A 27,374-nucleotide genomic window follows, 5' to 3' on the forward strand; every position below is an offset into this window, starting at 1 on the left:
TGTATAATATTATGTTTATTAAATCAAATAATGCATTAGTAATGTATCATTGAAATAATAATCCAATAACATATTTAAAATGAGATATTTTATTCTTCCAGGGTTTTGATTATATTGCTGTCATAGGTGTGTTGTTTGTACTATATGTGTGTGGTGTTTATGATGATGTGTTTTCACAAAATCAGGCTTACGTCTCCATGAATAAAAATTGAGATATTCATTTTAGTCATACACTGCCATCCATTTTAGAGCACTTTGGCATTTTCAAAACCCACAAGATAATGTGTTCATACATCAAATCAACCAAATAAAAGAATGGACACTCTCCTTTCAAACCAGGAAAAAAACGTTTTTTTCCCCATTCTTTTTTAATCAGCAGTAGAAAAAAAAAAGTAGGTTGCACAGAAAGCAGCCGTTTCTCCCACGGACTTGCTTTGTACCAATGGATTCACAAATTGTGCTGATCTCATACATTTAAAATGAGCTAATTATATTATTTTAATTACTGTCTTATGAAAAGAGAAATATGCTAATAACGTTCTATGACTGACTGGCTTTTTTTTTTTTTAAAAAAGAAACAAAAGTGCGTGCTGAATGCAATAATGAAGCGTCTATATTTCAAAAGTGGAACTAATGCTTGCTTTAGATCTGATAGAAGATTTTTTTCCTATTCTCCACTGCTTTAATTTTATCTCTTTCTATTCCGTTGTTTTCTCTTTACTGTAAACTGCAGCTGGACGGAGTCCAGGAAAAAGTTCCCCACGGGGAAAATAAAAGTATATCGTATCGTATCGTACTTAACTTAAAAATGACAAAAATAGAGTTAACCCAGTGGCACCTATAAAAAAAATTGTGATGTGTATTTAAATCTATAATTATTTATAGCTTATAGTGCTCAACTTATAAAATAAGTAAAAATATTATTTTAAGTGTTCCTGTTAATCATGTAGTGAAATAAAGCTCCCACACCAGCTTTAACATGTCATGTCTTTATAAAACATTTTGCAAAATATAGCCAAGGCTCATTCATTTAAATACGCATAAATAGCACACAAAAAACAAAAATAGTATTTTTTTTAAACCCACATTTCAAGTCAAATAAAAGTGATTAAAAAGAGTCCATATGGAGACACATTTTGTTTTATTTACAGAACCTTGATTTGCGTCTCGTTCATGTAGCGTCAAAGTCTTTGGAAGCTTGACTCACTTTTTTGAATGTGCTATGTACAATAGATAGTGCAGTGGAAGGAGGGTTGTTCTCATTTTGTTCACTTCAATTGTTGAGTATGTCCTTTTTACCCTTAGCTCTGATTCATACATAAATATTATGATACATTCATCTTTGTCAACTTTTGATTTCCTGAACCTATGAATGTATGTATCACTGCATATTCCCTTTGAGCTCGTTATCAGAACTGTAAGATCGATCTTTAAATGCTTAGAAATTGTCTATTGGTTTTTAAAAGATCCGTTTTCTAAAAATGCTTATCCTCAAACAGTGTCGCGAGTGAGCTGGAGCCGATCCCAACCGACACGCTGGACAAGTCGATCGCAGGGCACTTATACGCTAAACAAACACGCGTTCACATTTACACCTATGGAGTATTTAGATTCTGTTTTTGGAATGTGGGAGGAAGTCCATTCATCTATTTTCTATACAAGGGATGGCCAACTGGCGGCTCATGCCCACACCTTGAGTGACCCCTGATTAATTTTCACCCCCCTAAAAAATGTTGCAGTGGAAATTATTAATATGTTTCCTCTACTACAGTACCCCGCATATCTGCAGTTTGGCACCTGCAGATTCACCTAGTTGCAGATTTTTACCCCCAATGTATTTTTCAGTATAAAAAAAAAAAAATTGCCAGTTTTTTTTGGGGTGTTATTTTTTTTTGTGGGTGGGAGTGGGGGGGCAATTCTAGTTTTTCATGGAAACTCATTGGAGGCTTATCAGCACATTTTTTTAAAGATTTTTTGGGATTAAAATAATAATAATAATAATAATTCTCATTGCATTTTAATAGGCATAAATTATACGCATAATTTTGCTATTCGAGAGCGAGCATGAATTTTGTTTTTATTTAAAATGGCATTTTTGTCATATATCTGGTTAGGGAAGTGTGTGGTCCTATGAAAATAGTGCCCCCCACCACACACCCCTACATCAACTGAAACTCGGGACACTGCAAGGTGGACCACCAGGCTTCCCGTTCATAACTGGGAGGATTGCCCGTTTAGGGATCAATTAAGTCTAAATCATTTAAGTCTCCCATCCATGTTCTATTATGTTAGTGTCTTTAGGGTTGCGGGTGTGCATCCAAGAGTGGTCAGCAGCCAATCGCAGAGACAAACATACAAATCACCATTCACATTCATACCCAGGCCTAAGGACAATTTAGAGTCTTCAGTAACCTAACATGCGTATTTTAGGAATGTAAGAGGAATGTGTAGTACTGGGGGGGAAAACCCACCCAATCAGCAGATCATGCTAACCCCACAAAGGATGGCCAAAGGCGCCAAACACTAATACACTGTGCCGCCCACCATTAATTGTACAACCTCTTCCGAAGTGCATGTAAACATTCACAAGGCTTCCCAATTGTGACATGAAGGAACATGATGTGTTTTGTTGCCATAAAAATAGAAACGAAAAAGTCAGGAAGTTCAATAATTTCTCTCTTGGTGCACTTGATGTTCATGTGGCGGTCTCTGGGATGGGCGGGGCCCGCTCCAGTCTGGCGGTCCAGGGGTCCGATGCGGCTGTGTAAAAGGGCGAGCGGGTCAGTATGCCGTCCCCCGCCAAGGCGAAGGCGAACACCCCTCCCTGCCGTTCTGCCGCATCCTTCTCCTCACCGTCCTGGTATGATTTAAACCCGTTCCCTTCCAAAACGCCTGCGGTGGGAGTGGTGTTGGGCGGGCACAGGTAGCCGGCAGCGGGCGCAGAGCGCCAGGCGGTCGGCTTGCGTCCCCGGCGTGGGCGGGAGACCCGGCAGCTTTGCCTCTTGAGGTGGCGGTGCAGGTGGTCGGAGCGTGTGAAACTCTTGTAGCAGTGCTCGCACTGGTAGGGCCGCACGCCAGTGTGGATGCGTAGGTGGTTCTTCAGATCGTAGTTATGCACGAACTTGGAGTTGCAGTGCAGGCACATGTACGGCCGCTCGCCCGTGTGCTTCCTCATGTGGATTTTCAGCTTGTCCTGTCTGCCAGGTGGGACGAAACACAGTGTTAAAAACAACAAGGGGAGGCATGACTTGAGATACCGAGAGTTACAATTCGATAGCGCTGGGCACAACCGTCGTTGCATCGACCCGTCATTGACGGATGCCCACCTTTCGGCGAATGCTTTATGACGTAAAGCCTTGGAAAAATATGTGGATCCACTTTAATGGTCAATTTGTTGTTTTATACAAAATGACCCTTTTTTCTTTTCTTTTTTTTACCCAATTTTCGGTCAAATTGACCCAAGTAGAGGATCTGACCCAACTTTCTGAGATGTTTTAATACAAAAGTACCTCCATTTTTTTTTTTTTTTGCAAAACGACACAGAAAGTTGGGTCAAATTGACTCAAGTAGACGTTCTGACCCAACTTTCTGAATTCTTCAAAATGACCCAATTTTTGACCCAAATTTGGGTCAAATGAACCCAAGTAGGGAATCTGATCAAAACGTAATGGATTGTTTAAAAAAATTACCTTTTTTTTTTTTCTTGTGCAAAAAGAAAAAACAAAACATAAAGTTGTGTCAAATTGACCCAAGTTGTTTTATAGTAAATGACACATTTTTGATCGAAAAGCAGGTCAAACTAACCCAAGTAAATGATCTGACCCAACTTTCTGGGTCGTTTTTCAAAAATAAAAAAAATAAAAAAAGGTAGTCATTTTGTATAAGACAACCCAGAAAGTTGGGTCACATCATCTACTTGGGTCAATCTGGGTTATACACAAAAAAAACATTTTTTTTACCCAAGGTTGGGTCAAATTAACCCAAGTAGAGGATCTGACCAAAAAGTTATGAGTTGTTTTTTACAGACTCATTTTTTTGTTTTGTTTTTTTAGATGCAAAGAAAAAAAACAAGAAAAAAAAAACAGAAAGTTGGGTTGCTTTATAGAAAATGGCCCAATTTTTGACCCAAAGGAAGGTCAAACACACCTAAGTAGATGATCTGACTCAATTTTCTGGGTTGTTTTATACAAAATGACCCAAGAGGATTAGTTCATTTTTTGACTCATAATTGTGTTATTTTTGACCCAACTGTTTTTAGAGTGACATGGAGCCATTTTTTTCTGCCTTTTTCCCTGTCTCGTTTTTGTGTCAAAGGTATCAGCGGAAATGGGGATGACTCAGCAAATCTCAGAACATAACCATCAAAGCCAAAAGGTAAGAACACAAATATGGGGTGACCCGACACTTTCACATCTGCTTTCACACTGGTCTTCAAAGCTGATGTTAAATAACGTGATTTTCTCCATGTCGTAGGTCTGTGTGAAAGTGAAAGTATGGGAGTGACCCGTGTTGTCACAGACTTTAAAACCCCAAAACATGCTACAATAAACATTTATTTTGATATCATTGACACCAGTTTAAGAGTCAATCACAAAAGTGCTAGCGTAGAGTCGCATAATCATGATGAGAGCAGAGAATGTCAGGTTAGGTTTTGCTGGTGGAAAGTGTGCCAAAGCCGTGGGTGGGTGCCACATCACCCGCAGATAAATTAACAGAAGGGGGTTTCCGTACATTTTAAATCTTGACTTGAGATGGTCCTTAGGTTGGTGGGTTACATGAAAAGTGGGTGCTTCATTTTCCATCTGATGTTTGGTTCACTTAACTACAGAATTCATTTTCAATCTTTATAAAGGGTACTGACATATTTTGGGCACCCTTTTGCTGGGAACAAATCAAAACCACTAAACCAAAAGCAGAATGGTATTGTCCATTGATTGGATGACTCTGAATTGTCCTGTTTATGTTCAAGAGCTCTTGTTCCTTGCCTGACCACACAGTGGGTTCAGGTCTGTTTCGTTGCATAAACTTTGCACCAGATTTGTACCTTGGTGAACCAAACTTGAGCTGTACCACTTGGTGGAAAAGTGACTCTCGTCGTAAGGACACACGCACCCATTTTTCAGTGACTTGGTGCTGGTAATCATGGTCCTAATGCAGTTTGATCCCGAGGTGTCTTGGGCATCTAAGGTAGTGTCAGAAGTCCCTTTCACTCGGTCTGTCTGTCCATCAAAGCTTGGAAAAGCTTTTCCAGAGATGGGCAAGTCCAAGTCAAGTCTCACATCTTTGACCAAGTCCCAGTCAAGTCCAAGTCCTTAACTACAAGTCCGACTCGCTGGATAAAATGTCTGGACTATAGCTCTGAGTTTGCCATGCTGGTGATTGTTTGTGTGTTGACGCATTTGTCTACTCCACATCATTAACGTTGGCCGTTGCTCGGGCGCATGGAAAGGTAGGGAGACAGAGAGGGATTTGGAGTAAGGAGAGAAAATGAGAGTCTGAGTCAAGTTTCGAGTCTTTAGTGGACGAGTCTAAGTCGAGCTGCAAGCCTAGAAAAATAGCCACTGTCAGAGTTCGAGTCGCGAGTCCGCATCTCTGGCCTTTTCCCTTTGCTTTTCTATGTGAAATGTACCAGGACAGAATGGAGGACGACCTGACAATTTCCCATCATCTGAGTATCAGAAGCCGCTTTCACGTCCTTAAAAACCTTGACAGGAGTAGCACTCGACTCACCTGGTGAAGCGCACCTCGCAGATGGTACACATGTAGGGTTTCTCCCCCGTATGGGTCCTCATGTGTCGGGGCAGCTTCCCGGCCCCCTGGATGATCTTGTTACAGATGGGACACTGCTGTGAAGACTTGGGCTTCATCTTCCTCTCCTCCTCCAGCTGCCAGGGAGGGAAGAGTGCCCCAAGGTGAGACGCCGAATTCAGGAAGCTCAGGTATGAGCGGAAGTCAGCCTCGTCCTTGACAACTCCCAGGGCGTGACCCGAGGCCGGCACGGGCCCCGTGGAGCCGCACAGCCCCGAGCTGACAAACTCCTTCAGGAAGTTGCCGTGGAGAAGACTAGGCAGCACTTCCTCTTTCATTTCCTCTTTGATGATCTCTCGCTTCACAGCTAGATCGAGGGGCCCGGGTGGGGGGACATCAGGCGTCGGGTAGGTGGCAGGGACCCTCGGGGAGCCTCCGCTCGTGCGAGAGTGCTGACGGAGCCCGGGTTCCAGGAAGTGCTGTGGAAAAGCCGGGAAGTTGGCGGCCCACATTGAGGGGTAGAAGCCGGGCAGTAGCGGGGAGAAGCTGGCCCTCCTGTCCAGAGCGGATATGCGGGGGTACAGACCGTCTTGGAGGAGCGACTCAATGGAGAAATCCTTTAGGGTGCGGTTCTCCAGATTCTCCTGCAACAGGACAAGAAGTTATCTTTAGCGTTTAGATACAGTGGGAATGCTATTTAACTACTCAGGTTGCTAGCTGTATGTTAGCATGTGAGAATTTCATTCCGTTCTCATTGAAATAGTACCTGAAGTCAACACAAGATGTAAATCTTTTCTATTGACCTTAGCGCTTTCACTAGTCTTGCTATGTGTTTAGCATGTTAGCATTGACTATTTCCTGTTGGAAATAACACTAGTCATTTAAGGCAAGACAAGATGTAAAACTCAAATCGATCGGTAAGTGATAGTCAGCTTAGTTTTTGACACAGGGAGAAAAGTCAATCGGAGCCTTAGCAGAGGTCTACCTGCTTTCCACGCATACTGTCAGGCGACCGTTCCTGGCAGGTGGAGGTGCTGGGTGGCGGCGACTCGTCCATCCCCAGAGGCTCCCCCCTGCTCTCCGAAGACCTTTCGTCGTCATCCTCCTGATCATCGTTCCTCGACCCGTCTTCCTCTTCTTCTTCCTCATCTTCCTCTACTTCTTCCTCCCTCTCTTCAGATCCACCTCCTTGTCCACCACCGCTGTCCATGATCTCCAGGCACACGTTGATGATGCAGGGGATCTCCAGCATTTGCGCCGCGTTCAGGATCTCACTGACATTGGACGCCGTCACCGTCAGTGTGGAGGTGTAGGCGAACTCTAGGATGGCCGTGAGCGACTCAGGGGCCACAAAGTCAATTTCATAGATGGCCGCGGGGGGCGTGGGGGTTGCGGCGTGCTGGTGGTGCTCGCCATTGGCCACGGTGAAGAGCTTCTTGAAGTAGTGGCTGCAGGCGGCCAGCACCGAGCGATGGCTACGGTACTCCTGGTCGCGCACGATGAGGATCACGTCGCAGAGGAGGCCGTCGCGACGCTGCTCATTGAGGCTGCACAGGACATCGCTGCTGTGATTGGGGAAGGGGATTCCGATGCGGTCTTCCTCTCTATGGTGGACCATCCTCCGCTCTCTGGGTAGGAATCAATAGAGCAATGTTAGCTTATTACACTAATAATACCTGAATGCATAAAAAATGTAAAACTATTTCTGTTCTCAGTTTATCTTGCTCTGTTAGCATACAAAATGCTAGATGCTAGCATTTTATCATTTAGAATTAGTTCAGGTACCATTTCTACAAGACCAGATGATTAAAACTCATATCAATTGACCTCAAAACTTTCAGCTTAGCATACCAGGTGCTGGCATGCTAGCATCTTAGCATTCTCTGTTAGAAATTGTTCCTTACCTTATTTTTTGTGACATATTTGCATACCAACTGCTAGCCTGATAGCATTTTAGTCCATCTTTTTTTTTTCTTCTTTTTTTTTTTGGGACCCAAAAAGTCCATCTCATTAGAAACAGTACCTGACCTCAGGGCAAGATGTTAAACTCATATCAATTGACTTCAGCTCTTTTTTGATATAAGCTAACTTGTCAACTGCTAGCATATTAGTATATTAGCATTTAATATGAGATAAAGGACCTGAAAGCCAAGACATATTTTAAACTCATGTTAATTGTCCTTAGCGCTTTCTCTAATAACCAGGCTGCTGTCTTGCTATGTGTTATCAAACAAACTGTTAGCATGTTAGCATTTCTTCTCTTCTCATTAGAAATAGCACCTGAATACAAAGAGATATGTCAAATTCCTATCAATGAACCAAGCTATATGTTAGCATACCAACTTGTTTTTAGCACTTCCCATTATATTAGCATTTAGTAGTTTTATGACTTTTCAGAAAAAAAGAAAAGAAAAAAAAATCCAAAATCTAACTGTATTATAAATATTAGAATGTGATTCCTTGGCCAAAATGGGCTAATTCCTTTTTAAAAACTTACTGTTAGGACATCAATTGAGATTTAAAAAAAATTGTTTTAAATGAGAGACGAAGAAGAACCATATGGTCATTTTACTAGAAGAACAACAAACACCGTCATTCAACAACCGCCAGTTTGTAAAAATACTCTTGAGGCTTTTTGATGACAGTATTTGACAGTGCATATTTGAGAACATGCTAAATGAGAGACGTAGCGGTCAGTGCGCGAAAGCCTCAACATGCTCTCACGTGTCTGTACAAATACTTAACATAGCGCATATGTATGTATTATGCGTAATTCTTATGAACTTGTAGGACAATTTATTAAAGATTCTTACACAATCCTCCTCGACCTTCTGCACAAGAGTTTTTGTTTTGATTGACACGGTCAGTTTCCAAATATCCTATATAGTGATCTCTGAATGCCACTGTCATTGTTTATGCTTTAAGATCGTGCACGTACTCGCACCATGAACGAGCCTGACACAGATGCTGCAGTTCCGCTTTTGGCCACAGGTGGCAGTCACCGGTAAAAAAGTGACAAACTGCACAAATAGCCTTTAGACCAAAAACAGCCATGTAGCTTGAACTGCCGGCTTTTGGATAATCTTTGTACAACACAAAATGACAACTCATAACCATCTTTGTTTATTATTTGTTTATTTCTGTGACTTTAAAGAGTACGATGGCCCATTTGATTAGCACGCGGCGACGGAAGAACCACAAAAGAGGTCAGATCGCTGTCGAGATCATCACATCCTGTCACGAAATGCTCGCTCTGTACTTTTTTTTCAACTCTCGTACGAGATGAGGTGCTCCCAAGTTTTGCCTACCGCCTGTTAACTGGCAGCTCAATTAGAGTTGATGCAAAATTTTCAAGTATAATGGCACTCAAAAATCACACAAAACTTCATAAAGATGATAGTGAGCCTCGTAAGAAGTGAGCATTCAAGGAGGAGTTGTTTAAATTGTTTTTTTTTGTGCCTTTTTTGGGTGACGTGCTTTTCAGAAAAGAATAGAGCACCAATCAAGGCAGTGAGACTTATTTACTTGTTAGCCTTTATAAGGCTACATGTGGTTCATTTAATCATGCACTTGTATAACAGGAGTATTATACGCAAGATTTGCTTCTTCTTGTAAATTACTTTCACACTTTCCCTTTGTCGTGAACATCAAGACTTATTGACAGTTTTTATATTAACCATGGTTAACTTATTTTGACATGTGCACCAATGGTAAAGACCATTAAAATAAAACTCAAATTTAAAATTGCCTGTAAAGTAATATGGGGGTTTAGAATGATGACAATTTGACCTGATAACAGATTATTTGGACAATGATAAAGAAAATCTACAGAGTAAAATACATTTACATTTAAATACATTTATAAATTAAAAACACAATAATAAATTTACAATATTCGGGGTAAATTAAAAACCAATAATAACAATAAAAAGTATAATAAAATAAATAAATAAAATGAAAATACTAAATAAAAACAAACTAATGAAGTCAAATAAATGCACAAAAAATTAAATAATAAAGCGAGATAAATAAATACAATGATAAAAATATTAAATAACGAAAACATGCTGCTAAATAAAACGTAATATACAAAAAATATTTAAAATTCAATAAATAATAATATGAATACTTTTGAGAAGATTTTTCCAAAGACATTTTTCTGTGAACCAAAACACAGTCTGCATAGGAATTTAAAAAAAGAGAACATGATGATAACAATGACAGATTCAAATAAGCATGTTATATTAGTGTATATATCACGCCAGTCCAGATCAAATAAATCAGAGGCTCGATGAAGCGGTTGATTGCTCACTTTTGCACTTGAATGACCGTGAATAATATTTAAATTGCAGTTCAAAAGGTTTTGACGGCAATTTGACACTGAACCAGATGACTTCTATTATTTCCTACTGGGGGGAAAACAATCAAAGAATCCCTCAAATCACCTGCAGCCACACACCTACGTCTTATTTTATTGTCTTGTTGCTAGGGAACGGTTGCTATGTTGACGCCATTGATCGAGTGATTAACAGGTCCACAGGACATGGCTCAACCGGATACAAGCCCTCGGGCCTGTGCAAACACCCCGTGGGAAAAAGTGCAACAAAAGAGCAACTGTCCAGTGACAAGACACTATATGATAGATTTATTACATTAACTGTTAACGCGTAACACACCTTGTCCACACGAGTACGTTGATATTTGGCGCAAGCAACCATATTTGCTGGCAAAAACTCAAGGTATCTAAAGGAAGCGCAAACGTGTGATTTCTTCCAACCAATCAGTGAAGAAAGGTAATGAAAAAGAGGAAATTATTTCTATGCGTAATATACCATTTTGGGAAAATCATACCGACTCGCAATTCGACCCAACAGTCCAGAAAGTTGGGTTGAATTGACCCTATATATACACAACATATATAAAATAATGATTAATATGTTATAATGATGATATATTAAAAAAAAATATTACAAAATAATAAATAAAATACAATCATCTTAATAAATAGGTTATATAGTAATAATAATAATAATAAAAAAACTTAAGTACAGACATAAGATGAAATAAATAAAATACTGTAAACATAACTATAAAAAAGGACAGTATAAATACTATACTGAGAAAAAGACAACACAAATAAAAAAATAAAAAAATATCATAAATAGCTAATAAAAACATAAATCTGTAAAAAAATATGTATTTAAAGAAAGCAGTAAAAATAAAATAAAATAGAAATAGAAAAGAAAAAAATGAAACACAATATATAATTTACTACTACTACTACTACTACTGCTACTAATAATGAAAATAATAATGATAATAATAATAATGATAATAATAATGATAATAATAATGATAATAATAATAATAATAATAACAATAATAATAATAATAATAATAATAATAACAATAACAATAACAATAACAATAATAATGATAATAATAATAATTATTATTATTACTGTTATAATAATACTACTACTAATAATATTATTATTATTGGTATTGTTAATACAATGTAAAGGTAAATAAATTGAGTAAATAAAGCACTTAAACATTTGAAAAAATATATAATAAAAAAACAATTAAAATAATCTTCTCAATTATATGAATAGAATCCCTAAAGCACTACATAAAATAATAATCTACCAAGTAAATAAACAACATTATTTTTTTGTTAAAAAAATAACTAAAAAGTCATCAAAAAAAATATATAAACATATTTTAGATTTTAACTAAATGAAATTCAGCAAACCATAAATAAAATAAAAAATATAATAAATAATAATAAATAATAATATATCAATAAATAATAAAATAATAAATAAAATCAAAATTCATGAGCACACCAAACAGCCCTCATGATTCTAATGAGCATGTTATTTTGCCGTGTTTGCATGTGTTCTGTGCATATAAAACGATTGAGTGCCCCCCGCCCCCTCAAAGGAGACAATTGCCTTCATTAAAAGTGAAAGCGTGGGTAACGAAAAGGTGCTGTGAAAAGTTCCCTAACAGGTTGCACAAACAGCAGAGGAGAGGCCCCTCCCTGCAAGGCCCCCGCCAAGGCAAACAATAAAAAGACAGAACCAGCCAACCCGACTGGGAGGCGCAACCCTCTGTCATTTTGTTTGCTCCGAGTCCATCCTCATACTACCCACTGACCCGCCACCCCGCCACCCCTCCCCGTCCTGGAATGACGGTACACGTGCTCCCACTGTACGCCTGCTCTTGCTCGCAGTGGCCAGCCCCTAATTACAACGTGGAGAGGATCTAAGGAGGATGTGCCACATACACATAGGGTGGGGTGGGGTGGGTTGGCGCGGTGGCCGCGGCTTCCGCACTGTCAACGACGTTTCTTCAGCCACACGCCCTTGCTATGCTTTTAGCCACTAGGGCGGCGACTCGTCTTATTTAATCATCACTCTATAATAAATATAAAACGCTCATTGGAACTCAGACTCACTTTCTTGGCGACGTCGCAAGGCCCAATCCACAAGGCTCGATCATAAGACAGTGAAAAATATTGTTAGCCTATTAGCATAGTTGTCCATTTAACTTGTCATTGTAATATGCAAAGGTTAAATTGAGACAATTGGACTCTTCTGATTTGTTTGGGCAGTTATGCTATTAGGCTAACGAAGTGGTACATGCAAGCCACGCCCACAAACGGCCAACAGAAAGTTATACAATGGCACTATAAGAATGTTGAGGCATACCGTGAATAATCATAAACCTTTTTGTTGGGTTTCAATTACTCACAGATTTTTGCTATTCACTGCAGGACTCAGTCACTATCCCCAGGATGGTGAGGGAACAACATATAATTGATTTCACAATTTAATCATAACTCTGTGTTGATTATAAAATGCTCATCAGAACATAGATTAACTAAATTGCCCTTTCTTTGTATCAGAGAAGCCTCTTATCACCATGCAGAATTCACATGGCTTATTCCTAACTGCCAAAGTAATATTTAAAAAAATCCCTACTCTGTATTAAATATAAAATGCATATCAAAGCGGACAGTATGTGAAAATTGTTACGCCCACTAAGTTGTTGGCTGGCAAACAGGAAGTTGCAAACAAAAGGAAGCTACGACAATATTAGACACATTTAATAACTTCCCCACATTAAAAATGCATTTTTGAACATAGATTAATAAAACTACTTGGATTTCTTTTCACAGTTATGCTATGTTTGTGTCCCACCATTGCTTGGTAGAGTTAGTTTGTGTTTATTATAATTGGCCAATGAAAATAATTTTAAAACGTGACCTGACAAGAACAGGAACATAGATATTATTTTAATAATTCAGTCCCTAGCTAAATTTAAAATGCATATTCATGAATCGAAATATATATTTTTCTTTGAGAAGCAGTTTTGTGAATCAATTATCTCATTTTAGGATTAACTTTCAAATTTTGAGGAGCAATTTTTTCCGCATTTATCGCAAAGACCTAAAACAAGGGTTTTTATTAAACAAAAAAATTAACGACAACAAAGACAATTATTTCTTTTTTATACAATCAACTGCTTCAATCTCTTAAATTCACATTGTGTATAGCAGCAAACTGTATTTTCTTGTTTATAAATTTTCAGTGGGGCAGTTTCAAACAAATATAAATTTCAGTTTAAACTTAGTAGTCTTGAATGCATATATGGTCCTTTCGCAAAGCTAATTTGTTTTTGTTTTTTAAAATGATAAGATGTACTGTAATGAAATTTTGAGAACATTTATTGTGCATACCTTAAATGTCAAAATCAAAACTTAGGATTGTATTGTGAATACAGACATACAACATAAATATAAATATGTTACACTCTAGGCTACTAATATACTTGTAAAGCTTATAGGCCACTCCTCTTGGCTGATGTATACCGTAATGGAACTTAACTCATTTCTAGTTAAGGCTTCTGTTTAGCGAGATTCCAGACACTTAATAATTTGCCTATTTTGCTGTTCAAAGTTAGATGCTCTCCACTTGAACGCGGTTTCAGCCAGACTTGTGTGAAACGTGTTCTCAATCACCCAAGCATTTAAATTCTGGTGTGAAACAATAACCTTTAGGTTATCTTAGCAATTAGCATTACTTACTACTTTCAACGTAATCCCTCCGTGAGAACGATACTTGTAGTAAACGCAGCTTATTCGCCGCCATGAAGACTGACTTTATAACAACTCCGCAATGTTTTAGCAGCATTAGTGGCCAGCTGAAGCTTGTTGCTCGCTAGCTAGCTTGACTCGACCTCTGACAACTCGCGTATAGGTGTAGTTTCTTAGCGTGTCAAGCCCAGTTTTCGTACGTCTTAGCAGTTCAATTATTGGAAAAACTCCAAAGTCTGTGAATCTCAGTTTTGCTATTCAATGTGTTTTGATGAACCTTGCATATGGGAATGTAGCAACGTAGATTAATTTCTTGGATTTTTTTCTTCTTCTGTCTTCGTCACATCACATTGGTTGATGTAGCCACTTGTTGCTAAGCATAATTCATGCGACGCAACCATTTTTGGGGAGTATAGCCTAGTTATCGTTTTCTTTTTTGGAGGTCAATTCACAAAAAAAGATTTTACACCAGTCAAGCTGTCTATGCTGTTTCCAAGGCAACTTATAGCCGCACAGCACAACAGATGAAGGACAGGGACAGTCAAGTGGAAGTCAGACGTTTCTAGACATCCGCTGGGCTTATTAAGCCACACACATTCTGTACTAATTTCACTATATTGTTCTATTATGCTTACTGGCTCCGGTGGGGCACCACCTTACTTGCCCCAAACACAACCCTCCATAGAACGTGAGCTTCATGGTGACAATCTAACTTATTAGAGCGACCCCCTCACGTCCGCCAGTGTGTCACCTCCACCTCTCCCTCCTCATCACCACCACGAGGTCCTGACACTGGTCGGCCAGGCCCCGCAAATCATCCGCCCGTGTCACAAGCAGACGCTGGTTTTGGCCTTAAATGACTAAAACGCTGTCAGGCCAATGCAGGAAATCATTCATTACGAGGCAAAAGTTGACGGCGAGGGGCCAAACAAGCCTGTTGTTGCTCGTCCCACCTTATTAAAAGAACATTGAGCGGCTGTGAAAGTTGTCTGTGCACAAATTGCTGTCAATCACATCCCAGTTAGGTTTAAAAGTGGACGTTTGCAGCTTAAACTACTGGTTAATTGGACCGCAAAAAACACTAAACATGAATGGCTTTATTGGCTTGTGACAGTCAAAATATTGTGAAATTAGCAATAGGCATGGAAATAATGATTAAGTTACTTCAATCCAGTCAGACATTTTTTTCTTCTTAACACTAATAACTTTGTGCCAAACAGAAGTAGCCTGTATAATTAGAGCAATAAAAGTCATACTACTAAGTACGTAGCGTGCCAATTTAAATCCTTTTCAGTATCTATCTCTAATTTTAAAAACAAGTTATCATAAGGTTCATGTAACATGAACCTGAAATGGTTTCCAATGTGGCTTGGTGATAGAAAAGCAACAATCACCAAAGTAATAAAAAAAAAATTGAAACAAATTTGAACTCTTGAAATTTAAATAATAAAAGACAAAATTGTAATAAAAAAAATAGGAGAATAGAAATAACAAAATCAAACCCAACTCATGAACATCTTTGCCCCCCGTCGAGGCGGCATGAACTTAACTAAATGCGTGCGCCGCACACACGTGCTCTTCACCACGCTTGTTCACGCCGACTATCACACAAACAAACCGCAAAAAAACACACAGGCTCAAAAACTCTTGCGCTCTATCACCTTACCTCGCTTGTCTTTTTATCCAGTCCCGACTAGTGTGAACTTCTGGCTGCCCTTTCGTGACCTCTCAGCATTTCCCCCTTTTCGACTGCCAATCAATCAGTCTCAAGCTCCCATTCATAAAAATGTACAACAAGAAAAATAAGCCAGTGAGGAGAATCCAAAAGCGAAGCGGCCGTTTAGCGCAGGTTGTTGGGTCTGTGTGTTGTTAAGAGGCAAGCATGGGACTCAGGTTGTGTGTGTGTGTGTGTGAGTGTGTGTGAAAGGAGCGCTGGGGAGAGGAAAGGGAGGGGAGGGCCGAGCAGCAGCACTGCGCTGCGGAGATGTCGCACCGCTAGTTTTTATAGCAGGGTGGGTAGCTGCAAGATAATAATACCCCATCCTCCTCCACAACACAAGTGTATGTGCACCGTGTAATAAGCCCCATGGCGCAGACACCCTCTGATTTAGGTCAGACAAAAATGAATTTTTAGTGGTGTTCGAGGGGACCGGGGGCAAAGGAACTCCGAGGGGTTGTTTGGGGAGATGGAGGGAGATGGAGGGAGGCGGCCGAAGGAGAGAAAAAAAAAAAGAGAAGGCGAGTGAGATTTAGCTGGACTGGGATGTCTGACAGCATAGAGACGGAAACACAACTGTAATTTAAAAGTACTTTGTTGGAATGTTTTATGACAATGCTTTTATGACAAGATCAAAATCTTGTCATCTTTCTTTTATCTTTCTTTTGGTCATTTTTAAATGACATGTTTAAATGTGATGCAAAGAAAATGAATTAAATAAAGTGGTCCCTATAGACGTCTCCAACATACGAGCCGTCGCTTGGCTATTTTTGTTGTTGTCTTGAATTATGAGCAAAAATGTTCATTTTGAATGCTAGCTATTAACCTTGAAGCTCTGCAAGATGAATTCTCGCGGTATTTGTGAGTTCACGCACTCCCGAGAATTCATTTTGTACCGAGCCTGTTGATTTCCAACGATCCGAACCACCCAATCACAGAGCGTCATTGTGTTTGGGGCGAGATATGCAGCTGTGACAAAACATTGTGGAGAACTCCTTTGAGTGAATCACAATATCAATCTGGCTATTAGCTATCTATGGCGGTAGAGAAACAAGTTATACTTGCTTCAAGATGTTTACTCCAACTCCCAGCTGAAGTTCACGTAAAAACTAAACGTAAAACAGAGAATTAATTGCATGTTGTGCATTTAACCAAACCACATTAACTTTCTTGTGAAGGTCTGCTATCTTAATGCTACCACACAATGCAAAACACTATAGACAGGCTAACAAAACTAGCATTGATATTGAAGTACAATTTTAACATGAGCAACAGCAACACAAATCAAATATATCTGTAGTATATCTGTATGTATTATACTGCCCCTGGTGGCCAATGTGTGCACAATGGCCGTTGAATTATCATGATGCACAAATTGTTTTATTCTTTACATTCTGTTAAATTATTACTGTATGTTTTTATACAATACAATACTGACTAGTACTTATTCTTATTTAAATCATTCACTCCCAGCCATTTTCAAAGAAGCAACCCCCTTCACTCCCGGCTGTTTTACTGGATTTTGAATGATTTTGCAAGGCCCACAGAATATTGTGTTTTATTGCTATAAAAACATGGAACCTACTAAAAGAAAGATTGGAGTCTCTTCTTATATCAGGAAAAATATTTATATCTGTTTCCATTTTGCAGCAATTAGCATTAGAATATAGCTAAGTTTCATCATTATTCACAAATCTGTTTAAAACACTGGGGAAAAGAGCCTTTTTGCAACATGGCCCTGGTTGATCTCTTATACTCTGCTGCCACTTGCTGGCCATTTTTGTAATACCTACCATTGCTTTACATGTTCTCTTCAGTTCAGAGGCTGCATCAAAGCCTTCTGTATGCTCTAGTACAGGGTTCACCAATTCCGGTCCTCGAGGTCCGGAGTCCTGCAGGTTTGAGATGTTTCCGCCTACCAACACACCTGATACTAAAGATCAGGATCGATACCAGAGCTGAATCAGGTGTGCTAGTGGGCGGAAACATCTAAAACCAGCACGACTGGAATTGGTGAACCCTGCTCTAGCATTAAAAAAACATTTTAAAAAAACAACAACATATAAATACGTGTTTGGGACCATGGCAATATTTCAAATATAACGATTTTATAGGTTTTTGGGAGCAAATGAGTTAAACATTTTACAATTTTTGTTGTTGCTGTTTTCTTGGGGGCTGGAACGTATGAATTGCATTTCCATTCATTTCAATAGGAAAGCACAAGAGTGATAAATAAAAAAATTGAACTTCAAGGTGCTGTTCTATCATTTTAAAGTTAGGACTGCAGATTAGGGATTAGTGTTGGAGTTTAGGCTAGCATTAGCACTTAGCGTTTTAGTTATACGGTTTGGGGTAAGTGTTAGGGTTAGGGGTTGGATTGGAAATTGGGGTTAGCGTTAGGGTTAAGGTTTACACTAAAGTTCCGTTTCAGGGTTGAGAGTATGATTTGGGTTGGATTTAGTGGTTATAGTTAAGGGTTAGGTGCAGGAATAGGGTTAAGATTAGGAAATCGGTTCAAAAGGGTTAAGGTTGGGGTTAGGGCAGATGGTAGCTTGGACACTTGATGAAACAAAACACACTCAACGTTATCACAGCAGAGTGCGGTTTAACTGAAACAAAACTGTCAAGTGTGAACATGCCTGAGATATTTCTTTGTGTCCAGTAGCACTGATACAGTGTGACCGTGGTCCAGCTGGCCGGCACAAAACAACACAAGACGAGCCCACTTCCCCTCCGCGGCAGAGCCCCGCGCTCCTGCTGAGTGACACTGCTGCGGCCGGCTCACACTGGCATCCAGTATATATAAACGGAGGGTTAGCCACTAACTGCTAGCAGGCCAGACGGCCAGAAAAACAACATAAGACGGCCTGGCTATTCTCGCGCCCTAAGTGGCACCTGCGCTGAGCGCCTTCTTATGAACCCACACCCGCTTGGGGGTTTAATGGCGCCATCGACCTGTGTGTCACTTTGACGCTGAACGCGTTCACTTCCCGCTGGACCAATCAGGATGCTGCAAAACAAGAAAGCGGCCAGACTTAAATGACGGACGGCCATCGTTATTACACCATTATGAGGTGAGGAGCTCAGGACGGGCCAGACGACGAAGTAGTGGACTGGATATTATGTGACATCGCTGCTCACTTCCTGTTTGCAGCGTTGACCTCAAACACCTGGCTGTTATTGTACAGGTCACATGACTACTGTGCCGCACAAGAGCAAACAATTTTCTCCTAAAATCGCTACTTCGCAGAAGAAAAAACAAAATCATCTCGCTTGAGTTCCCAATCTTTCAAGTTGGTATTATACCTTATACTGCTGTCATACAGTTGAACCTTCATTTAATGGACTAATTGGGTGAAAGGGTTGTTTGTTACAATAAAATGCCTGTTGCATCAAAATACTTTTTTCATGTCTTGAAAATGCTCAATGCAAACTAGTATTGTAAATACTGTATATGTAAAGAAAAAAGCTTGAAAACGTTTGAAATGTTGAACTTATGTTGTTGGCGCTTTGGGGGAAGATAATGGCGTGCATCAGGTCACATTTATGAGCCACAATGTTAGCGCTTCTGTTTTACAATTAGAGGCCATTAATGAGGGCTGTACTATACCAAAAAATAAAAAATAAAATAAAATAGTAACTTCAAGATACATGAAAAATAGTAACTTCAAGATACATGTACACGACTGGCGCCCAGGGTGATTATAGTTGTGGAATTTTATAGTAATAATAATAATAATAATTAAAAAAAAATAAAACATAATAATAATAATAATAATAATGCATCAGATTTATCTAGCGCTTTTCTATCTAATCATTATAGTTAGTTTTGATTTTGTTTTGAGTTTAGTTTTTTTTTTTTTAATTTAATTAGTTTTAATTAGTTTTCTGGTTATTTCAAGTTTTAGTTAGTTTTTGGTATTAGTTCTCGTTTTAAACAAATGTGTATTACTAGTGTGCAAGTTTGAATAAATTCCATGGTAAATTGAAAAAAGTAACACACTTCTTACCTAGTGTTGCCATTCAGCTGAATTAAACAAAAAAGCAGGCAAGGCGAGCCATTGGAGCCAAAAGTCAAACTGAGGTGCTTTTCTATTGGCTGCTGCTAGATGACATCACTTCCATGTGATACACTTTTAAACGTCCTTATTCTGGTTAATATCGAAATAAATCAACCCCAAAGTCTCATGTATTAAATTAATTATTCAAGACGAAAACTAAGGACATTTTCACTATTATCATAGTTAGATTTAGTTAGTTTTGTAAATGTAAAATGTAGTTTCAGTTAGTTTTTGTTTTTATTCTATTTCGTTTCATTTTAGTTGTAGTTATTTTGTTAGTTTTAGTTAACTAAAATAAACTCGCTAGCACCTGAGTAAAAAACAGTTAGATATGAATAGGTAGATATGACATGCTCCTTTTGAGCTGCGTGCTTGCAGTGATGTGAAGCTAACGTGAACATGCACTGCTTTTGATGGGGAAAGTCGCCCCTGCCAACATGGCTGCCACATTGCCGCACTTTCACTCTGAATTGGCTCAGTGAAACAGGAAATGATTGGTTGCCAGCGTGCCCATATTTGGAAATGCTGAAGTAGCAGTCAACAGGAAGTAGAAAATGTGATGCTGGTTAGACCGCACCTCAACGAGATGATTAAGTTCATTGTTGCAAAAGAAAGTCCTTGTTTTGCTCATTACAAGAAGAAGCAGTAACGAAAAACTAATGGCTCGGCAGGAACTTGGATAGTTGAACGAAATTGTTACTTGTCCGCCAAAATAACAATACATCACTCCGTCAGCTCCTCTCCAATTGGAGGCGCATGTCTGACGTCACAGCGCCACTGCTTTCGAATTGAACATTTCCAATTTGAGTGCACTTGCCACGCCCAGTAACGCCCCACACAATGAATGGGGTTTGACTGCGCCCTGCTAATTGCAGTATGAAAAGGGCTTAAGGGGCATTAGTAAGTAAGAATAAAGCAATGAGCTGACTAAGCAGTTTAATAGGCGGAAATGAATCTGCATTTTTAACAATAACCAAATGTGACTAAAATAACCTTTTTCACTTTTTTTTTTTCTAGATAACATCTAGACTTTAATATCAGATGATGACTATTAGGTTTGATCTGTGAAAAAATATAAATTGACCATATTTAGACATATGCTTTTCTTTAGGCTACAATTGACACGAGGCAAGTGTGACGACAACCATGAAGGAACAGCAGGAAATGAAACTTATTGTTGGGCAACATTCAGCGAAAGGTAAGCAGACGTCACAAGAATTCTGCTCAGTCAGCATTTAAGAGATGAACTCCACAGGTGTGTTTGATCTTATTCTTTGGCTTGTTTTGCATTTATGTGTGTGCGCGCGCGTGAGTCGAATGAGTGCTAACGAGGACTAGACCTTGCCGTAGTGGGACAGCCTCCGTCTGCCTTCAGGTACCATGTGTGTGCGCGCATGTGTGTGTCAGCAGGAGAGCCCCGAGGCTCCATGGCACCTCCTAATTAAAAGCAGTCAGGCTGCAGGGCAGGCCAGACACATGTCTGTCAACACACACACGCACTTAGGCAGCGCTCACACATGCGCAAGGTGTGAGGTACAGGTCAACTATTTTGGGACCAAGTAAGACCCCCCCCCCAACCCCACCCACACCTGCACGAATCAAACAGATAAATGTTTTTTTTTGTGACGTTACTTGCTTTGGATGTGATGTTAACCAATTGGGACCACTCTGTTGATTACCTCCACCAAGGAAACTTGAATTTGTAAGCAGGTTTACATGGAATCTCTGTAACCACGAAACAGCAAGATGCACGCAGCCAAGTAGAAAATGAGCACCCTTTCATTTGAGCACAATTAAAGCGCGTGTTTAACTACTAATTAGCCTACAGTATATATTTTGGGAATTATCTTGTTATTAACTAATTAGCTTACTTTTACTACGAGCCACAAAACGTGAAGTGAAAGGATAAATGTGGCCAACTGTAATTTGATTTGGAGCAATTAGCAGGATGTTTCGTTGTTAGATTTCTATTTAATAAGAAACGCAAATTTCAAAAGTGGCCTTGGGGGAGGTCTATGTTTTTAGTCATAGGGCACCCATTGAACTATGATACTTTGACTTGTATAATTAGTACCCAATGAAAATATTATTTTTGAACAATAACTGTTTATGTTTTATACTTTCAAATTTCAAATTTCTAATGATGATCAGTAGTAAAATATGTCATGCTCATCCCCGTAGACCTGTAGTGTTAGCATACGACACAATTGGGATAGAAACATAGAAAAAAAATCAAGAAGACGCCGGATCCAAGCACAGCCCAAACTCCAGCTCAGACATGCATGAGCTTGACACAGAGGCTGCAGTTGCGTTTCAGGCCAGAGGTGGCAGTAGTATTGTTGCGCCTTGGCGGAGGTCTTGTCGGAAACAGCAGCAGAATGTTGACACTGACGTGTTACCTGTCTACGTTTAAGGTGTTGCTGTAAATGCTAACATGCTAACTGGCGCTGGCGGGGGCCAGGTGGGCGGATCATAGCGTGCGGAGATGGGGTGGCTTGAGCGGGCCGAGCGAGGCCATCCCACACACCCGTTCACGCGCTCTACTTTCAGGTGGGTGGACCCACTTATTCACGCCGCAGCTTTCTTCTACAAAGCGTTATGAAACCATGCTTGTTTTTATGCCTCCCCCTTCTTCTTCTTCTTCTATGCGACAACCCAGCTTGGTTCTAAGTTTAATAAACTATATCAAATAATGTGTAAAATACTAGTCGTTAACAAAAACAGGCAAGTAGCCTAAAAAAATACAAAATTAATAAATAATCAGATTAAATACGTATGAGTATAAATGAATAAATAATAATTATACATAAAAGTATAAATAAATAAATAATAGTTGTTAGCAACAGGCAAGTATATGTAGATGAAAATAAATAATGAAATAAATAATTATACATAAAAGTATAAATAAATAAATAATAGTTGTTAGCAACAGGCAAGTATATGTAGATGAAAATAAATAATGAAATAAATAATCTGATTAAATACATATGAGTACATGTAGTTGAAGAAACTAATAAATTGAATTGCATTTCTTTTCATTAATAAAGATATGACATTACAAAAGAAACACATTACATGTGGTTTTATTTTAAGTTTTTAAAGTAAAATGTTAATATAAAATTAATGTAATGCAGTTGTTTATATAATTGAAGTTGTAGTTTAAGGAATTTGTAAGAAAATAAATAAAATACAGACAAGTACCTGTACATGAATTTTAAGAAACCAAATTACAAAATAAATGAAATACAGATAAAACCATGTAGTTACGTAACTACTGAATTAACTACTAATTTAATTGAGTTAAATTAAAACAGATACACAGCTGTATTGATTACATTTATTTGAAAAAAAAAGTAAATTTATATTTTAAGAAACCCATAAAATAAAGTAAAATTAAATATTCAAATCTTCAATTTATAGAATAAAAAGATAAAAAAAGTGACAAGTATATAGAGAAAAAACCTGCTTAGATTTTTTTTAGATTGGGGGGTGTTATTCACAGTTTTGTTTTGTTTTGTTTTTTTTGCAAAAGAATTCACCAACTAAAACAACATCTAAAATACTTTGACAATTGCTTTCAACAGGACGGGAGAACTCATTGTAACTTTACAGCCCAACCCAGCTGAAGTTTCCACTGCATATTACTAAATCAGTCAAAAATATTCCTAGTATGCTATTGGGAAATAGTGACGAGGTTGGGGAGATACTGTAACGACATCTCCATCGGCCGACCTCCGGGAGCGCGAGCTCTCGCCTCCCAGTCAGCTGTTGCGATTTTTAGAGGGGAATGCGGGTGTACACAAATCCAAGCTTCTTTTTTTTTTGGCAGGCAGGCAGGGCCCGGGCCTCCCACCCACAACAGCTTCTTCAAGCCTCCGCCCATATATCCTCTATTCATCGGCTTAGTCAGCCAGCCAGCCCCACTCGGCACAAGCAACCTGGACTTCACTCCTGTACGGGGGAGGAGGAGGCCGACACGCATGCACACGCACGCATAAACAGAACTGTTGGAGACATGCTAAGACACACTCGTGCTACTGTATGTCCACACTTACATTGTGAATCATGAAAATGATTTTTTTTCCCACCCACTATGAGCTCAAAAGAACTGTCATTCCATTATAAAGATTGCATTTTAATTGTAGCAAGTGCATGCTACTTATCGTCCAATAATGTCCAATCAGAGACGGGAGATGCGTAAAAGGTTCAATTAAAAACAAGGTTCGAATTGAGGGATAGTGAGATCACACGTGGAATTTGGCATTTTAAGTTAACGAAACAAAAAAATAGAACAGCAACTAGCATTGGCGCAAAAAGGAGATCAAGTAATCAACTTTGATTGGGAAAAAAAACTGTCACTTGTTGCTAGGCAGAGTTCACCTCACAGGGCGATGAAATAGAAGCTAAGTTTTTTTTTTTTTAAAAAGCACACAATGAGAATTGTAAGTCAAATGTATCTGTATTCATTTTTATTATTGCTACTCTGTATTAACTATAAAAAAAATAACATTGCCATGCGAGTCCTTGCCAAATCTCACAAGACTTCAACAAACCTTGTGAGTGTATGATAACAACAAGGTGCCTCATAATGTCATCAAAGGATAAGCATGGATTTTTTTTATTTTTTTTTAGCACTTAGCCAAAACATTTGTTTTTATCAAAATAACAACACCGAATTTGCTCCCATTCATATTTACTGCAACACACCTGAATGATTGCAGCGCAGCGTGACATGTCAAACAGTGAGTGGATCTCGTGTCGCAGACGATTGCCAACACAGATTGTGCAAACATGAGTGCAACACGCCTCTGGTGATGTTTGCCCAAGACAAAAGGCCAGCGCGGATCAGCTCGAATTCCCATCATCCCACTGAGCTCCATCATAGCGTGTGTACAGTATGTGCGCGACTGTAGAGTAGGTGCGGTTGTGTCTACTGACGATGTCCTCAAATGACCTCCACTGAGACACACCTCCACTGTTCTTCCTCTCACATGTCACATGTACGCCCACTTCATTAGGTACCTACACGATCTCATGAGGAGAGGGTTAACCACACCACGGGGGATTTAAAAAATATTTTAAAGATGATTCAGAGGGATTTTCCCACACTGGTGTCAAATTTATGAACGAAATACGATAAATAAATGCGTCTTGTTCAGATCAACACCTGCGCCCCAACTTAGATCGGCTTTTAAAATCTAGTCTACTTTTGGTCACAGAGAAATGGGCGTGCAATAGAATACACCTGGCACGAAAATGAAGAAGCGCCAAGCACATTTGTGCCTGTCTATGAAAATAGGGCCCAAAAGTGGAACCAAATTGTGTGAGATGCACAAGAATCAATTCAAGTCAAGAATTGACAAACAAGTATAATAAAGTCAAGTTAAGTTAAGTAAGACCAGTTTAATAAAGTTTGGTGAAATCAAATAACGGAACACCAAGTACATTTGTGCTCATAAGTTTACATACTGCTCATAGGTTGAGCAGAACTGTAAATGTCCAAAAGCTGAATGTCGCTGAATGGCACAAAATTGCTTTGAATCGTCACCAAAATTCACATGCCCATTTCTACTCACATCCACTTCAACCTCTGAAAATATCAAAAAAATTGCCACAGTATTTGGGATTTTATGGGCATGAAGCCTTTTTCTCACCATTCAGTTATGCTTATAAGTTTACATACCCCCTAACACAAAGTCAAAACGAGTAAAGTAACACCAATAAAGTTAAACTACTGTCAAGTAAAGTCATGCATAGGAGAGTAAATTTAAACAAAGTAACCCTAAGTAGAGAAAATCAAAGTCACATGATGCCAAAAAAGTCAAGTAAAAAATAAAATAAAATGAAGACAGTGCAAGTCATGTGATGTAAACGTAGTGACGTAAACATCCCATATGTGTGCGTGTTTTCTTTGTTGCTTTTTTTTTTTTTTAATCAGGTGACACTAATAATTTGAATGGCAACTAGACACAGACCACACGTGATGACATCATCTATTACGATAAGCAAGCGTGTTCTTGGAAATGCAAAAAAAAATTAAAAATAAACAAAAAATAGGGAGTTTAACTTAACTTCCCGTAGGAGAGACGTAACAAGGTTGCATAATGTATTACTGTCATATTAACAATAGATGTGACCAACACACACACACACGCCCGCACGCCCACGCACGCACGCACAAAGGGCTGCTATTGGCTGACATACTGTATGCTGCACATTGTGAACCTCCGTATTAAATAAGTATGAGGCCTCCCAAACACACATCCTCTACAATAAATGGCAAGTCCTCACCTTTGCACTGATTGGACACTTTGCTCAATATATGAAACAATTAAGATAAAAACACTAAAACATATTTAAAAAGACACTGACCTTTCCCCAAATAGAGAACTCTTCGATTCACTTCCTCTGCTCAGTGCTCGTTCAGGAAGTCTGACACTCACTCACTTTCTCAAGTCAAGAGTGAAAGAGGAGGAGATTTCAGGGGTGAGTGAGAGAAAAGGTAGCGCTGTAAAAAAAGAAAAGAAAAAAAAGCTGTTATCTTAGAAACATAACATAACAAAAAATAAGTGCTACACCCAACTAAGTCCTCCCCCCTCCTCCTTCAAAACCAAAACTATTTGGCAGCCTTCCACTACAAGTCCACCTGTGCTCAGGGGTAAGGGAGTGACACGCACACGCACACACATGCCAAAACTGTGGGGTGGGGGGGGGGGGGCTGCTAATGGGAGGCTGGTTACAGCTAAGTAGAAAGTGATTACTCATGATTGCACACTGATAGTTTAATATTCTTAATATATTGTAATATGGTGTTTAATACAGAAGCAAGGAGTAATTCTAGGTCTAGTATAACAAAAACACGCCTGCTAGTGATTCGATATGGATGAATGAGCAGGCAAACGTGAAGTATAAATTGGAAGGGATTTAACAGTTAAAAATGTTTTTAATTTGTTTATTGCGTGAGGGTCAAAGTAAGTTGATTTAAACTAAAAAGGAAAAGCTTTGTACTTACTCCATTTACCATTATGATCAAATTGGACTTTTCATTTTTTGGACTATGACGTTTTTTTTTTTTTGCAAAAGTACAATTAGTAACCCATTTTAATGGATTTGGGATTCAATGGTTAAGGTACTATCTGACATTTTTCCGTTCAAAACTGAAGCTTGAGGAAGCAGAGGACAGCAGCCAACCAGGAACAAGCGGGAAACCAGTCCACCAATCAGGAGCGGGGGTTCGCTCCGCCAAATTAAGGGCCACATTTGAATTTGAAATGGACAACGGGCCAGGTCATTTGTAATGTGTTTTTTTCCCCTTAAATGTCTAATGTAAAATATTTTAAATGGTCTAACTACATTAGAATGTCGCTTTGGAATTAATAAAAAATTGTACAAATGAACAACAAAAGGCTATTTAAATGCCACAAATTCTCAGTTTGATTTTTGACTTTTTTTCATACATTTTTGTTTGAATTTGAAATTTGGGGGTGTTTGACATAATTTAAAAGAAAAATAAATCTAGAATACACACCGAGGTGTTACACTGGGTTGAAGTCTAGAATGGATTGTTAGGATTGTGCTGAATAAGCTCGTCCAACCTGTGTTTTTGTAGGTTACTTATGTGCCATAATCTTATTAAAATGGCACAGAAAAAAGAGAGGGATCCTCAGGGTCGACAAGTGTGACTCACGTTAGAAGCAGACATTCACGCCAAACTGGCAGCAGGGGAGGAAGGACAATGCTGTAC

General features: G+C 39.0%; 1 protein-coding gene across 2 annotated transcripts; it reads right to left on the reverse strand.

The window, feature by feature from the left end:
* Window positions 1–1,007: 1,007 nt before the first annotated feature.
* zbtb7c (zinc finger and BTB domain containing 7C) lies at window positions 1,008–26,084 on the reverse strand. Of its 2 annotated transcripts, none has more exons than XM_077542284.1 (4): window positions 26,003–26,084; window positions 6,734–7,376; window positions 5,731–6,392; window positions 1,008–3,197 (listed from the first exon to the last, which is right to left on the reverse strand). In XM_077542284.1, the coding sequence occupies exons 2-4, from the start codon at window positions 7,364–7,366 to the stop codon at window positions 2,696–2,698; spliced, it is 1,797 nt and encodes a 598-aa protein (XP_077398410.1). In that variant the 5' UTR covers window positions 7,367–7,376; window positions 26,003–26,084; the 3' UTR covers window positions 1,008–2,695. The 2 variants fall into 2 exon arrangements, with proteins under 2 accessions (XP_077398410.1, XP_077398409.1); XM_077542283.1 differs by lacking the exon at window positions 26,003–26,084 and adding an exon at window positions 15,519–15,745.
* Between the last annotated feature and the right edge of the window lie 1,290 nt (window positions 26,085–27,374).

Source organism: Vanacampus margaritifer, chromosome 14 (genome assembly GCF_051991255.1).
Source record: "Vanacampus margaritifer isolate UIUO_Vmar chromosome 14, RoL_Vmar_1.0, whole genome shotgun sequence".
Taxonomy (NCBI): domain Eukaryota; kingdom Metazoa; phylum Chordata; class Actinopteri; order Syngnathiformes; family Syngnathidae; genus Vanacampus; species Vanacampus margaritifer.

What these genes read in the sequence shown, in the direction of transcription:
- zbtb7c (XM_077542284.1), bottom strand. Translation starts at nt 7,366, where the DNA reads ATGGTCCACCATAGAGAGGAAGACCGCATCGGAATCCCCTTCCCCAAT. An exon ending in ACAGTATGCGTGGAAAGCAG is followed by an intron (nt 6,393 to 6,733) that starts GTAGACCTCTGC and finishes GTCCTGTTGCAG; the next exon opens with GAGAATCTGGAGAACCGCAC. An exon ending in TGCGAGGTGCGCTTCACCAG is followed by an intron (nt 3,198 to 5,730) that starts GTGAGTCGAGTG and finishes CCCACCTGGCAG; the next exon opens with ACAGGACAAGCTGAAAATCC.